At 45.7% G+C, this 16,458-nt stretch overlaps 1 protein-coding gene across 1 annotated transcript; it reads right to left on the reverse strand.

Moving 5' to 3' along the window:
• Nucleotides 1-1,043: 1,043 nt before the first annotated feature.
• On the reverse strand, nucleotides 1,044-11,374 carry BAK1 (BCL2 antagonist/killer 1). The gene is made up of 6 exons (XM_027876213.1): nucleotides 11,247-11,374; nucleotides 6,549-6,617; nucleotides 5,514-5,649; nucleotides 4,054-4,197; nucleotides 1,900-2,080; nucleotides 1,044-1,680 (listed from the first exon to the last, which is right to left on the reverse strand). Exons 2-6 carry the CDS (start codon nucleotides 6,595-6,597, stop codon nucleotides 1,576-1,578), a joined length of 615 nt encoding a protein of 204 aa, XP_027732014.1. The 5' UTR covers nucleotides 6,598-6,617; nucleotides 11,247-11,374; the 3' UTR covers nucleotides 1,044-1,575.
• Between the last annotated feature and the right edge of the window lie 5,084 nt (nucleotides 11,375-16,458).

Here is a 16,458-nt window from a genome sequence, read left to right on the forward strand (position 1 = left end):
TAGAAAACAGAACAATGAGGAGCAGAGGACTGGAGCAAGCTAGGTGAAGGATTACCAAGTAAGCAAGTTGGACCCTGGGAGGGAGGGGGTCTCCTTTTCGGGAGGAAAGGGGAGGTAGAGTCCCCATAGGCCCAAGAAACCTGAGAAAATGGCTGGTTGCAGCCTGATCAGAGCTGGGGAGAAGCAGAGTAAGGAGTATCTTCAGGTCTCCTTTCTGAGTGTCAGTTTCCCCATCAGTAAAATGAAAAGATTGTACTAGATGGTCTCTAAGTCCTCAGCTCTGCCCCTTTGAGTCTATGAAACTAGTCGTGGCTCTGACACTATACTTACTATGGGAGTAAGTTATTTCCCTTCTCCCATGCCTCGGTTTCCCCCTCTGTAAAATGAGGTTGGATTAAACTGACTCCAAGGTGCCTTCCAATTTTAATATGTCTATAAATCTAATCTGAATTCTGCCACTAATTCTCTATAAGACTATAACTAAATCAATTCCCTTCTCTGAGCCTCAGTTTCTCCACTTTTTAAAATGAGTGGGCTGGACTAGATGCCACTAAAGTCCCTTCCAGCTCTAATAGACTAATCCTGCTTTTCAAGTCCTTGGTGGGAGGGGTATTCCCAATTAGTATCTGCACTTGATAACTATTGGCTACCATGATGCCCCCGCCATCAAGAGTCATCTAGGCCTTGGGGAGGGGGAGGATGAAAGGAGGGGAAGATAAGCAACCTAAGCAATTATAAAAAACTAAAATATTTTAAAAAAAAGTCTTCTTACAGATAAATAGTTTAACCTACCTGCCTCCAGATGGATCAAGAAGTTAAATGCCCATTTTGGAGGCTTCCCAGAGATCCACGTGTGTGTTCAAGCACACACACACACAAAGGGATTCATATATGTATATGTGTATGTGTATACATATATACACACACAGAGAAGTCTGGGATCCACATGTGTGTATATGTACACAAAGATCTCTGGGACCCATATATGTATATGCATATATGTATACACATACACACACACAGAGATCTCTGGGATCCACATGTGTGTGTGTATCCACACAAAGGGATTTCTAGGACCCATATATGTATATGTGTATATTTACACACATATACACAATCACCCAGAGATCTCTGGGATCCACACGTGTGTGTGTATCCACACAAAGGGGTTTCTAGGACCCATATATGTATATGTGTATATTTACACACATATACACACACAGAGATCTGTGGGATCCGTGTGTGTATGTGTGTGTGTGTGTGTGTATGTTTTGGGGATAGGGTGGAGGCTGCAATCACACAGCTGTGGCCTCCTTTCTGACCTGGTGAGGTGGATCCTAGAGAGAAGGGCCTATAAGCAGCATGAAGGGCTAGGGCAGGGTACCCTGTACCCCTGCTCCCAGGAGGAAAGACGCTTGGAGGCCTGGAGTGACCACCATCCAGCTGATCTGTCACAATAGCACAGAGCCGCCCTTTTGATCCAGGAGGAGGAAGGGGATGATGAGCTCAAGAGAAGAGGAGTGATGGGAGAGACTTAGGCCTTGTGTCTTCATGAAAGGCCTCCCCCTCCTGGAGTCAGGGTTGGAAGAATCTTCGGATAATGAATCGACCCAAGAGTACCACGGCCAAGACTGTCATCACGTACAAAATGGAGTTGTTAGAAAGGTCCAGGGCTGCCACCTATGGATGAGACGGGCATCATGGAGGGTACAGGAACTAGTGGGGCGAGGGGCGACCTGGAAGGATGGAGGGAGAATTTGACAGGCCCCCACCCTGGGCACACCTCCTGAGTTCTATCCTGATTTCTGAAACATTTCACCCTGCCTAGTCCCTTTCCCTCTTTTCCCCATCACTATTCTATCCCCCTATGCCCTCCCTGCCCCCAGGGCCCCTGCTCACCCAGCCCCCATTCTGGGCAATCCATCGGGCAATGCAGTGTTGGACCATGAAGTCAGCTACGAGGCGAGCCACACGTCCCAGGAAGCCAGTTAGGCCCCGCTGATAAACATGTAGTGCCAACCGGTAGCCAAAGCCCAGCAGTGCCACCACTCGGCCCCAGCTGATGCCACTCTCAAATAGGCTGTAGGGGGTAAAAAGCCTCAAGTTAGTGACTTTTCTTTTCACCCCTTTCCCACTAGTCCTACCCCCTGACCCTATAGGACTAGTAAGGAGGCCCAGGCTGCCACAGCAGCCTGAAGGAAGGAGGTAGGTAAAATACCTTTAACCACCCAGGCTTCTCCCTGGGGCTGGGGAGAGACCATGTTTGTCAATCACTGGGGAGACTGCAAGCAGCCCATAGTGTGGGAGGTCCCCAAAAGGATGCTGTCTCAGTGCAGCAGCCCTTTACCATTTGGGAGTGCAGCCAGAGGTAGTCTAAATCCCCCATTCATCCAAGCCCACTTAGCCTCAGGAAGAGTCCTATAGTTCAATCAAACATTTATTAATTGCCTGTTATTCACCAGGCACCCTGGATTCAAATGCAAGGAAAGAAAAAATGCTTCCTCTCAAGGAATTTACATTTTAACAGAGAAAAACTTTGAGCCTGGATCTCCTGGAGGGTACCATCTGGGCTCGGTACCCCAAAGGGGCCAACAGCTGGGCACAGCTGGATCACCTCCCAGGCTGGTTGTCAGAGACAGTGTCTCCCCTCCACCCACTGCCATTCAACCTGCATGTCATTTCCAGCACAGTGATGACTCCCACAACTCCTCCCAGCACACAGTATCCAACAGAGAGAGCAAGAGAGGAAGAAGGAGAGCCTGAGGCATTGAGGGGGAAGGGGCTTTACCTGCAAGCCGAGGAGTCACTGCTAGCCTGACATCCCGCAGGGACAGCAGGAAGAAAGAGGACAGAAGAGGAGGTTAGGTCCTGGGAAGCTCAAGAAGGAATGAGGGGGACACCTCAGGGAATGGGGAATGGCTTACACTCAGCCCCCTGAACATCATATCTCCTGCCCACCCCTGGAGTCTAGGCCAACACACATCTTCTATTCCTAATGTTAACCACAAACTGAACTCTAAGAGAAAAATAATAGAAAAACCTTTTTGTTGTGGTTTGGTCATTTCAGTTTTGTCCAACTCTTCATGACCCCATTTGGGGTTTTCTTGACAAAGATTCTGGAATGGTTTGCCATTTCCTTCTCCAGCTCATTTGACAGATGAGGAAACTGAGCAAACAGGGTGAAGTGACTTGCCCAGAGTCAATAACTAGTGAATGTCTGAGGCCAGACTTGAACTCAAGAAGATGAGCCTAGCCCTAACTCTAACTGTAATGCTAACTCTTACCCAAGGGTCCTGCATAATAGCAGTTCTCATACCTCATTCCTATTTTTGGGGAATTGAGGGTTTTTTGGACCAGCTGTCTTTAAGGCTCAAACTCTCTTGCTGCTGTTCTTCTAGTACATGCTGGGTATCAAGGAAGAGTGGGCTAAGAGCAATCCCTCTTACCCCATCTCTATCCCACAAGTCCTAGAAGGAACTCTGTTATTCAGAGGATCATGGGATTTAGAGCTGAACAAATCCAATCATCCCATTGGAATCTTCCAGTCCAACCCTCCAATCTTACAAAGGAAGAAGGTGATCGTTAGAGGAAATGATTCCCCAAAGTCACACAATTAGTCAGTGGCAGAGTCAGAATGAAAACTGAGGTCTCCTGACATTAAACACTATACTTTCCTTTGTACTACCCTGCTTTTTAGGGAAAAAAAAAAAAATAGAACCAACCACGGGAAGTGACCACCTACCCTTACCCTCCTAACAAACACTGCTCACATTCCTATAGGGCTTTTAAGGCTTACAAAGGGCTTTCCTCACCACAGTCCTACAAGGTACAGATCCGCCCTTCATGTTCCCAGGTGAAATGTGTACATTGGTACTCATACCCTAGCCATCAGAAGGGTTGGGTCTACAGAGAGGGGGTTGCTACACAGCAACAGGAGAACACAGAAGCAACACAGGGAGACAAGTTGCCATTGACACTCGGACAGGGCACAGAAAGGGAAGGAAGGAGAGGTTACTTGAAAGTGACCTTGGAGGAACTGATGGAGGCAGGTACCTGGAAGCAATCATGGTGAAGTACTCATAGGCAGTTTCTGAGGTGGGTTGTAAACGCTGTAGCATGTCCTTGAATTCTGAGTCATACCTACGGCTGATGTCATCCCCAATGATGGCTAGCTGTCGGCCAACCTGTTGAGTGGTGCTGGGGTGATAACAGAAAAACAGAGGAGGTCAGGATTGCCACAAGAAGAGCCTTTACCTTGTTCCCTCATCTTTGGGGGATAATTCTACACCCAAACTGGAGGACTTGAATCTGCAAATAAATACTTTGGAAGTCTAAACTTTGAGAACAAGGTTCTGGAAATCGGTGGTGGAGGGGAAAAAAGGTCAAAGGTAGAGGAGTTGTTATAGCTTTGCGTGAATGAGGAGGGCAAGAATGGAAAAGGGACAAGAGATGGAGAAGAACTCAAAGAGGGGGTGTCTGTGTATGTGACTGGATGTGTGCAAAGAAACATGCTAGACATGATACGCAAAAGCCTTCCCAATAGAACGCTGGTCACCAGGGCTGAGGCTAACCTCACTCTGTGACAGCTAGCATTTCTAGTCTACCTGAGCTAGTGGCCCTCAGAAACATTCCCCATTTTCCCCTGTGGTTGCCACCAAGTCAGGCTCTGGGGTGAGCAGGCTCTTCTTGATAAAAAGCCTTCTTCCCCCAGTTCTTAAAATCATAGTATTCAGAGCCTTCAGAAAAAGGGAACTTAGGGACAGTCTGGGACCAGCTGCCATGATCCTTAGAGATGGCCATACCTATAACCACTTGTCTACATGTACTCCAAACCAACTTCTTCCATTTTCTGGCTTCAGAGTTCATCTTCTCTATTCTACCCTACTCCCACCCTGTACCTACCTGGTGACTCTGGTCTCTGACTCACTGGTAGGGATCAGGCAACATTTATGCCTTTTCCAGTGTCAATCTATTTATGGGGTTTTTTTTGGTATCTTCCTCCTAACCCTGCCCTTCTTTCCTACATGGTCCCTTTCTAGTGGCTTCTTCACAATTACACTTACAATTTAATAATGCTGTTGAGTCATTTTAATCGTGTTCAACTCTTTGTGACCCCCATTTGGGGTTTTCATGGCAAGATACTTGAGTGGTTTGCCATTTCCTTCTCTAGCTAATTTTACAGATGAGGAAACTGAGGCAAACAGGGTTAAGTGATTTGCTCAGAGTCACACAGTTAGTGTTTGAGGTCGAATTTGAACTCATGTCTTCCTGACTCCAGGCCTGGTGCCACTATCCACTGTGCCACCTAGCTGACCCATACAATTTAATAATACGTAACACAAATACTTTTCATACAGTAAAAATAATATACAACTTCAATTAACAGGTAGAGAAAGCCCATTTCATCACTGAATTGGTGTGTGTATATGTGTGTGCATGTGTGTGTATGAATGTATATGTATGTGTATGCACACATGTGTGGAAGTACTTTTCTGTGTTTCTCCCTCCCTTACCTGCTGAGCTCTTGGGGCAGGGTGTCCATCTCCGGGTCAGCAGGGGCAGCTTCTCCCTCAGCTTCCTGCTCTTGTTGGTGGCGGTAGTAGACGTAGCTTCGGAAAACATCTTCAGTCTGTCGGGCCACTTGTTCCTCTATGAACCAAACCCTCAGTGTTAGGACCAGGTGGGAGGTGGGAGAAGGGGTATCCTCTCCTCCATGCCACCCTTCTTCCCTAGCTGCCTTCCTTCCAAAAGGGCCTAAAGCCATCCCTTTATCTTTTAGAGTACAAGTCTGAAAATATGGAACACAAAATGTCTGAGCACCTGGCCCAACCCTCTCCCTACAAGAAAACTGAGGCTCAGAGAGGACAAGGAAGGGATTTATCCAAGGTCACCTAGGTAGCAAGTGGATGAGCTGGGATTGAACTCTAAATCTAGAATTTTCCCTGCGCCTTGCTGTCTCTCAGTTCCTTGCTTCTTTCTTTCTTTCCTTTTTTTTTTTTGTAGGGCAATTGGGGTAAAGTGACTTGCCCAGGGTCACACAGCTAGTAAGTGTCATATGTCTGAGGGTGGATTTGAACTCAGGTCCTCCTGACTCCATGGTCAGTGCTCTATCCACTGAGCCACTTAGCTGCCCCACAGTTCCTTCTTCCTTTGTCAGTTTGTTTACTCTCTCTCATCTTGGGCCAGTCAATTCCTCTCTAGAGAAGTCAGACTGGAGAGGCAGGGTTACCTCCCTTATCCCCAGGATTCTCACCCAGAACCAGCCCCATTGATTGTTTCCCCTTCCCAGAGACCACAGAAGTGCATGAGAAAAGTGAAATCACAGCAGCATGGTGCTTCCCCACACAAAAGGGACAAAAAGATAAACCCCACAACCCCATCACAGGAGGGTAAGCTGAAGCTAAGGAATTTGTACTCAAAGCAGGTTAAAAAAAAAAGCCAAGAGTCAGGCTCCCCCTCAATCTCCACCCTCACTGCCAACTTCTGTCTCAACTCTTCAACCAGAAGGTAATCCTTAGAGCTAGAAGATGGGAGGGGAATACTCTTACCTGCAGTAGATGAGGGGGCTCGAATACGGCTCACCTGCCTAGAAGCCATGCTGAAAATGATAGTGCCAGCTTGAGAAAGGAGGAGAGGGATGTTGGGAGAGGAAAAAAATAAAGATGAGGGTGAGCAAGGGTGTCTAGCCCTGGTTCAGAGGTTTATAACTGTGCACTATCTGAGGTACCTCTGGTCCCCAGCCTAGCCCAGACCTATCCGTGGCTCCTACACCACCATGCCTACCAGGGCTTGGCTCCCCTGTCTGAACCTCCTGATCAAAACCACCAGTAGTGGGGGAGGGGAAGGGATGCTGGCTGGGGGAAAAGCAGAGGATCAAAGCATCTGGGCCTGAGAGGGACCGACTCAAGGGGTTATCTAGTCCAAGTCCTGAAGCCCAGAGAAGTTTAACTTCTTGAGACTTGCCCACGGTCATGTAAGTGGTAAGTAGCAGAATTTGGATTTGAACCCTCTGATTCTAATTCCAGCTCTCTTTCCATAGCTTTGATCACACTCCATCCCAGGTGAAATCTGGTAAACATTGAGGGTGGTAAGGGAGGAGGGGAATCATGGAAAGAAGGGGGAAGAGAAGCTGCTGCTCCCTTAACTGGGGCGGGGGGAGATGGGTGTGGTACTTGCCCACTAATAAGCATATTCTTCTTATTATGTTGTATTGCATTGTTGTGGCCTTCTCCACATCCTGCCCTGGGTCATAGTTCATGGGTCATGTTTCCACCATGTTTCTCTCTGACCCCTTCCCCCAAGTGAGGGACCATTGTAATAATCTGTTCTCTCTCTCTCTCTCTTTTTTTTTTTGGTGAGGTGATCAGGGCTAAGTGACTTGCCTAAGGTCACACAGCTAGTAAGTGTTAAGTGTCTGAGGCTGTATTTGAGCTCGGGTCCTCCCTACTTCAAGGCCAGAGCTCTATTCACTGCACCACCTAGCTGCCCCTGTTCTCTCTTCTAGTACCTTATTTCTCTGTCCTTTTTATTGATAATAATGACAACTAGCAGCTTTAAAGTTTGCAAGAACTTTACAAACATCATCTCAATCTATCCCATGACAACTCTGGGAGGTAAATCTTATTATTACTACTATTACTAATATTATTAGTATTACTAACATTATATTTACTATTATATTTTATTTATAGTTTATAAATTTATAATTTATCTACTATATTATATTAATATTACTATTGTAAATATTATAATACTAGTATTATTAAAATAATAATTTACAGGTTATTTTATAGATGAGGAAACTGAGACAGGCAGAGGTTAAGTCACTTGCTAGTAAGTGTCTGAGGTTGGATTGGAACTCAGATCTGTGCTGCCTAACTACCTTGATTAGCATATAAGTCTTTTATCGAATTATGTTGAACTGATTACAGGTGCCTTGAGAGTAGGGCCTATATCCTATTTATCTTTGTTACCAGCAGGGTATACAGTAGCAAGTGCTCTTGATAAATGTTTGTCGAATTATTGGATGAATGATGCTTCACTGATACGAAGATGCTTGTGGTTGGGGGCTACCAAGGATGACTCTGTTTCATCAGACCCCCTGAAAGCTGGTACCCTCAAAGTTGGAGATCTCATCACTAACAAGTTTATGGAACATTGGTTGGTAGATTGGGTAAATTGCAACCCTTGTTCCCCCATATATCAATAACAAAGCCCTTTACATACAATACTTCCCTAGATCCTCACCAAAACTCGGTAAAATTGACAGGTATTATGATCTCTACTTTAAGGATAAAAAGCCTGGAGGAGAGGAGGTTTAAGTAGCTTGCCCAAGGTCACACAGCCAACAAGTAGACAGGAATCTTCCTGTCTATAAAATCACCCACAGATATCTTTGTAGTATTGCCCTGCAGCAACCTGGATAGAGGATCCTGGGGTCAAGGTGAGGTGGGAAGACAGATGAAAAACTTAGGGCAAAGCACACCCTATCACCTCTATCGGTACTCTTGGGACCAGCAGACCTCCCCAGGTTCACATTTTTATACTATGTTTGTAATGAAAAAGGTTAATTATGAATAGATAATAAACAATAGCTCATATTTGGATTATAGGATCTATAAGGAACCTTAAAGACCATCTCTCCCCCATTTTGCAGCTAGGTGTTACAGTGAATACAGTGCCAGGCCTGGAGTAAGGAAGACTTATCTAATTTGGCTTCAGACACTTACTAGCTGTGTGACCATGGGTAAGTCACTTAACTTTGTCTGCCTCAGTTTCCTCAACTGTAAAATGAGGATAATAATGGCACCTGTCTCACAGGATTGTTGGGGTAGCTAGGTGGTACAAATCTGGCCTCAGACATTTACTAGCTGTGTGACCCTGGGTAAGTCACTTAACCCTGCTTACTTCATTTTCCTCATCTGTAAAATGAGCTAGAGAAGGAAATGGCAAACCACTCCAGTATGTTTGCCAAGAAAACCCCAAATGGGATCATGAAGAGTCAGACATGACTGAAATGACTACACAACAACAATAACAAACCGAGACCCACAAAAGGGAAGTGACTTGTCCAAAGACACCTATGGTAAATAGCAAGGCAGGATCTGAAGCCACTTCTACTCTTCTGACTCCAAATTTAGTGATCTTCCCAATCAATCACTCTATCTTATCTATGTCACTTTATGATTCACAAATGCCTGTTTCACAAACAACTCATGCAATAAGCAGGGCAAATATTATAATCACCCATTTTTTGGATAAGCAAACTGAGTCTCAGAGAGATGCCCTGGATCACATGAGTACTAAGTATCCTAACTAGATTGAACTAGAACCCAGGCTCTCTGATTCCAAGTCCAGTAATTTCTTTTAGGCTTAAGGACACAAGAAAAGCAACCTAGGGTAGAAAATCCTTGGAGTTTGTGTTCCTCTTCCTTTATCCCTCAGAGAATCCTCAGGGCCCCTCTGCCAGGCCTAAATATCACCCCACCACTCTGGGTCACTTTGCCAGCCTGCTAATGAGAGGTTAGGGGTTTCTACAGAGCAGCCCATGGAACCAGATCAGAGAATTTTTCTCTAGAGTCAGGAAACCTTAGATGGGGTTGAGGGAAGAACCCCTCTAAAATGCTTCTCTGTGCTCTCACCATGCTGCCCCACCCTGCCTGGCCTGCTGATGTCACCCATCATGCACCTGTGCCACCACCTTGTCAACTTCCTGCTTACCATCTCCCCACTCATCCTGTGTTTCCTCTTCCCCCTCCCCCTGACTTTTAGCACCCTACTCTCTGGACCCCAAAGGGGGAAGGGACAGAATTTCCTAAAATGGAGACGGTTTACTTTCAGTTTAGGTTTTTCCTCAGTACCTTGCTCTATGCCCCAGCTTGTTCTATGTGTACACAGCCTCCATCACACCAAAGCTGCACCTCTCCCTTCCTACTTGTATCCTGAAGGGCAAATCTATAGAGGGAACTCCAGGCCCCACCCCAATAAAGCCCTAATTTCTGAAGGTTCTTATTTCATAGGATTTTAGATTCAGAGCTGGCAGGAAACTAACCTCTTCATTTTATAGATGAGGAAATTGAGGCCCATAGAATCTAAGGGATTTGTCCAAAGTCACCCAGGTAGTCATAGACTTGGGATCTGAATCCTGGTCCTCTTACTCCATAGCCAGGGCTCTGTCCACTGCCTATGCTAGCCTCCTTCAGGCCAACGGCCATTTTAGGAGTCCCCTCTCATTTCACCCCCTAAGGTACCCTAATTTAAGAGGCCAGGAGCTTAGGAGTCAGTTTTCTCCCCTTCTAATGATCACTTTTCTCACTTACCCAAACTAAATATACACTTTATTTGTGAAGTACATTGAGATCAGGGTAGTTATATCAGCCAGGCCTCATTAAAAAAGACCTTTGCCTGGCACACCCACCCCCATTCTGCTCCAGAGAAGTTTGTAACACCTTCTGATAAGACTCTCTCTCCTCTCTCTTTCTCCCCAAACTACTAACCTCTAAATCTGACGCCCTATGAAGAGCAGAGGGTCTCCCTAGGATTCTGTGACATGCTTTCATTCCCAAGGCCCTAGAACTCAGTACTCCATCAATGGGGCTGATTCAGAAGGAGCATTTTCAGATCTAGAGGCTGTCTAGAAATACCACCCTTTTCTCTACTAGAGGCCTAGCTCTGATTTTTAAGAGTGTGTTTTGGGAGCTAGGGGAGGTCTTGGCTCCAGAATCTCAGAATGTCCCTACTTAACATCAACACTTCTTTTCCCTTGGATTCAGAGCAGCTTAGGAAGAGACATTTGGGGAGGGATGCCTAGCTACGGGTACTCAGCCCTCACTAACCTGGACCTTCTGTGGCTTCTGTGGAAAAGAACCTCGAGTTTCTCTCCTGCTTCTTTGGCTCCCCATCTAACAGACCCAGGAGGCCTCAACTCTGAGAGCCCCACAGGTTTGGAGATAGAGGTATGAAAGGCAGATTGCCCAAAGGAACCCCCATTCAACCCACAGCCCCAGCAGAGGATAGCCGGTGGCGGGGGCAGGGCCCTAATGGCACAACCATGGGGTCAACTGCACCGGCCCACCCTGGAGTTTCTCCCTGGACCAAGGAGGGGTGATTCCTGTATCCTGGGAAGAGGGTCGTCCATTCCAGTTCTCATAACCAGGCAGAGATCCTGGACAGGGTGTGGATAGGACGCGGCTCAGTGCCCAGTGTCCCAGACCACAAAGGATTGGGGGTGGTGGGATGGGACTCACCCTGGTACCGCTGCCCCTGTGTCCCCAGGAACAGAAAACCTAAGGCCCCGGCTTTCAGGAACCGGCAGCGGCAGCAGCAAGCAGCAACGGGTCAGTCCATCCCCCTGCTCCCAGACGCTTCTCTTTCCTGCTCAGCTCGGATCCAATCATAGAGTCGAGGCGGAGCTGAGCAGGGGGCTGGTGAGCTCCCTCTAGAGGCCCCATTTCTGGGAGCAGCTGGGCCCTGACGGCTATTGGCTTGCTTCGCCCTTGTAGGATAGCTTCCAGCCTCCTATCTCAGTGTGGAGAGAGCTGCAGTGCAGGGAGGCTGAAGGCTCACCCAACCACCATTCAGTAACATCCCACCTCCCCCTAGCTCTCAGCCCAGGACTTCAGATCTGGTCAGATAAACAGTCAGAGGGAATACGTGATTCTCATTGACTTTGCCTTCTTAACCTGCCCCTTCTCCTTGTCCCAGCCCCAGCTTCTCCCCACTCAGTTCATCTCTAAATGTCTTCTCCCTTCAGGCCATCAATAGATCCAGGAGTATCTATTGAGCTTCCTCTGAGGGCAGGGACTGTGCCTGCGCTGTATGGGGATGTAAGTCTGAGTCCTTGTCTCCCAGTTTTGGAGGGAAAATAATAATTTAAATAAAACAACAGCTAACATATATACTGCTTTAAGGTTCATAAAGTGCTATATAAATATATTTCATTTGAAACATACATGAAATTAATAAATGAGATATGACCTCATTATGTATTATATAATAAAGTGTGGTATCATTTTGTAGGGAAAAAGAATAAGAATGGTGCTTTATTTTCTGTAGTGCTTTAAGGCCGATTAAGTGTTTTACTTTGAGAGGTAGTGGGAGCTGCTAGGTGGCAAGGTAGATAGGGCACAGGCCCTGGAGACAGGAGAACCTGAGTTCAAATCCAGCCTCCAGACACTTACTAGCTGTGTGACCCTGGGTAAGTCACTTAACTCCTATTGCCTCTTTAAAAAGACAGAGAGACAGAGAGAGGTGGAGATAGCTAGGATGGTGGATAGAAAGCTGACCTCAAAGCCAGGAGGGACCTGGATTTAAATTAAGTCCCATTTCCCACAGATAGTGACTGCGTAACCCTGGACAAGTCACTTAAATTCATGGTAACTATCACAATAATAGCCTTCCTGAAGCTAAGAGGACCTTAGAGGATTCATCTTGTTCTTCTGTTCTCCTCCTGGTATCACTTTACAAATAAGGAAACTGGGGAGAATTTTAAATGATTTGTCCAAGATCATACAGATAGTGTAAGGAGAAGGGGCCCCTCATGTGTAGCTGGGCCCACTTGTGGTGAGGACCATGACCTTGTGTGGCTCAGGGGGAGGAAGAATAAACTTTCTCTAGGCCTTCCCTCCTACCAGGAGAGAAAGCAGGAGGCTGGGGCTCAAGGCTACCACTCTGCTTTCCTCAGAGAAGGAGGGTAGCAGGCTAGACACATATCTATCTGCTTCCTTAAATATTGTTCATTTAGGAGATATAACCAGATCTGATATAACTTTTAATCACTTTGTCCTTTTTGGGGGAAAGTTCTATATCCAAGTCTTGACTTCCATTTCCACAACGAACTCATGTAGCAGATAACAAAGAAATCTGTTTATTCAAATCATAGCAAAACAGACATCAGAGAAGGTGTACATAGGGAATATATACCAGACAATACAGAGTGAAGGCTCTCTGCCATTGGGAGAGGGGTAATTTAGCTCAACCACCCGAGGGGAGGCTCCTTGAAGCCTCTAGAGTAGCAAGTTTCTCTCATGCCTGCTCCTCTTATGTCTTCCCAGAATCTCTTCTTTCAGCAACTTGAAGTGGGGTTGACCTCTTCCATCTTCTCTCTCAAAACTGGAAGCCAGAAGCAATGGAAGCAACTCAATGCTGTAAGTCTTAGAGCTTGATGTCCCAAAGAGGGACCCAAAGAGACTGGTGAAAGCTTCAGCTCTCTCATCTCTCATCAACTCTGCCCCATTTGCTCCTCATTCAGTGCAGGGCCATCATTTCCACCAATAAGGAGACAGTCCCATAGCAATGGGCTTTAGGACAGAGATTATATTCATAAAGTGGAAGAGGGTCTGAACCTGTGATTTAATTGGTCCAGTAAACTCCCTCTACCATTGTATATTAGCACCTACTCTGTAGCAGGGTCTTGGAGAGCTGCCTCGGGGCACTGAGAGGTTAATGAGTCATCCTTGATCACACAGCCAGTATGTGTCAGAGACTGGACTTGAACTCTAATTTTCCTCAGTTGGAGCCCAGCTCTCTCTTCACTATTCCACACTTTCTCTTTAATACAGTACATACCTAATCACCCTTTCCAATGCCAACTGCACATTCATTCATGTTCCACATCCCCCAACAACTGGTTATGGCTGGAGAGCTGGAAAACTCCTTGTTCCCCACTACCAATTCCAGACTCTTCCTCTATCACCATCACTCAGTAACTTCTCCACCTTTGAGGTTTATTCAATCCAAACATCACCCATTGAAGATTCTGGCAGCTGTTACCTACTGACCCCCTGGTTTAGTGTTCTCATACAGTCTTTCTCTCTAGCCCAACTCCTGCCTTCATGTTGGGGGACTTCATCATAATATTCCCTAAAATAACCTATAACTTCCCATTTTCTCATTTTCCCCAATCCTGATCCCATACCCTTGAACTTGCCATCAGCCACAGGTGTTCCATGTTCATGCTTTTCCTTCAGTGTCTTTGACACTGCTGATAATCCTCTTTTCCTAGACAGATTTTCATGACATGGCTCTCTCCCGATTCCTTTCCTCCATCTAGGTCACACCCATTAACTGTGAGTATCTCCCAAGGCTCTGTTGTGAGATCTCTTCTTTTCTCCTTCTACAATCTCACTTGGTGATCTCATCAGCTTCCATGGGTTCAATGGTCACCTCAGCTCTATGATTCTCAGCTCTCTATATATAGCCCTAGCTTTTCTCTGGAGCTCCATCTTGCATTGCCTACTACCTCCTGGACATCTAGAACTGGATGTCCCGTAGATATTTCAAACAAAACATGTACAAAACAGAACTCATTATATTTTCCCCCAAATTCTCCCCTCTTCCCAACTTTCCCATTTTCCCAGTCATTCAAGCATCGATATCTGAGTTGCCCTCAACTTTTCATACTCATCCCTCGTAACCAATTTGTTGCCAAGTCCTGTTTCTACCTCTACAATATCTCTCGTATATGACCCCTTCTCCCCACTCACACAGATGCCACCATGTTGCAGGCTTTGTCACTTCAATTCTGGATTATTTGAATAGTCTTCTGGTTGCCTTTCCTGCCTCATATCTCTCTCTTTAGTCCAGGGGTGGGGAACCTGCAACCTTGAGGCCACATATGGCTCTCTAGGTCCTCAAGTGTGGCCCTTTGACTGAATCTAAACTTCACAGAACAAAATTCCCTTAATAAAAGGATTTGTTCTATAAAACTTGGACTTAGTCAAAAGGCCACAGCCAAGGACCTAGAAGGCCACATGTGGCCTCGAGACCACAGGTTCCCCACCATCCACTGAATCCACCCCCTACTCTGCTGCCAAAGTGATTTTTCTTAAAGCACAGATGTGATGATGTTACCTCTCCTCCTCAATAAACTCCAGTGGCTCGTCATTACCTTCAGGATCAAATATAAAGTTCTCTGTTTGGCTTTAAAAGAAAGCCCTTCGCAACCTAGCCACTTCTTACTTTTCTAGTCTTCTTATACTTTACTCCCTTCTACATATTCTCTAGGCAGCTAGGTGGTGCAGTGGATACAGCACCATGCTTGGAGTCAGGAAGACTCATCTTCCTGAGTTCAAATCTGGCTGGCTTCACACATTTATTAGCTGTGTGACCCTGGGCAAGTCACTTAACCCTGTTTGCCTCAGTTTCCTCATCTGTAAAATGAGCTGGAGTGACTCACGGGGTCACAAAGAGTTGGACACAACTGAAACGACTGAATGTTTAAAAGCACTTAGCTGGACGATGCCTGGTCCATAGTAAGCACTTAAATGCTTATTTCTTTCCTACTCAGTATATGTCTCATACGTACAATTTTTTATATGTATCTCCCCCAGCTGAGTGTGAACTCCTTGAGGGCAGGGACTCTGCTTTTGCTTCTTTGTATCCCTATCACTTAGCACAGTGCCTGACACTAGTGATACAGTAGGCACTTTATAAATGCTTACTGACTGACTAGTAAGTAGGACAGAGGAGTTCAACCTTGAGTCCTCCAACTTCAAATCCAGCATTTGTTCCTTGGAGTGTGCTTGCTGCCCTCTATGTTGCAAGTGTTATTCTCCCCATTTTATGGATAAGGAAAAAAGTTCTGAAGGGTCTGTGATATAGCTAAAATCCTATGGTTAGAGAATAGATTTAGAGCTAGAAAGGACTCACAGATTATCTAGTCCAATCTCCTTATTTTACAGATAAGAAAACCGAAGCCTAGAGGAGAGTAGCTTTTCCAAATCATGTAGGCACTAAGTAATTGCTGGGATTTTAATTCAGATTGTCTTGATTCCAAATTCAGTCTTCTTTCTTTTTAAAACTTATTTTTTAACTTTTTAATTTTAATTTTTTAAAATTTATAGTCTTCTTTCTACTATACCTCTACTTAACAGATAGGAAAGCTGAGGTGCAAAGAAATGAAGTGATTTTATCCAAGTCATTAGGGATTGGGAACTGGATTCAAACCCAGGTCTCCTGTTTCCAAATCCAGTGTTCTTTTCACTACATGAATCTGTCTATCATCTATTGATCAATGGATCAATCCATCTATCCACCTATCAATCAATCTATCATCTATCCATCCATCCATCCATCTATCATCTTTCTGTCTGTATCCATCCCTCCATCTCTCCATCCATCATCTATCTCTCCATTCTTCTATCTAGTTACCAGTTTTCTCTCTCTCTCCCTTCATCCTTCCAGTCTTCCATCTATCTATCCATCCATCCATCCATCCCTCAAATGCTTCCCTAAATTTCAGGTACTTCCCTCATGCTCCTCTGATCTATCCTTAACCCCTCCTGATCCCTGCCTCCCCACCTCCCTCCCATGCCCTGGAACTTCTAGAATCTCTGGAAGGTTCCAGTTAGAGATTTAAATTTGAAAACTCCCTCCTGTTCTTAAGCAGTTGGATCTGTGTGGCAGCAACCAGCCATCTCTCAGCTCCTTCTCTTTGATTCAACCACTGTCTCACCAGGG

This window comes from Vombatus ursinus, unplaced genomic scaffold (assembly GCF_900497805.2).
Source record: "Vombatus ursinus unplaced genomic scaffold, bare-nosed wombat genome assembly UNPS02014811.1, whole genome shotgun sequence".
NCBI lineage: Eukaryota > Metazoa > Chordata > Mammalia > Diprotodontia > Vombatidae > Vombatus > Vombatus ursinus.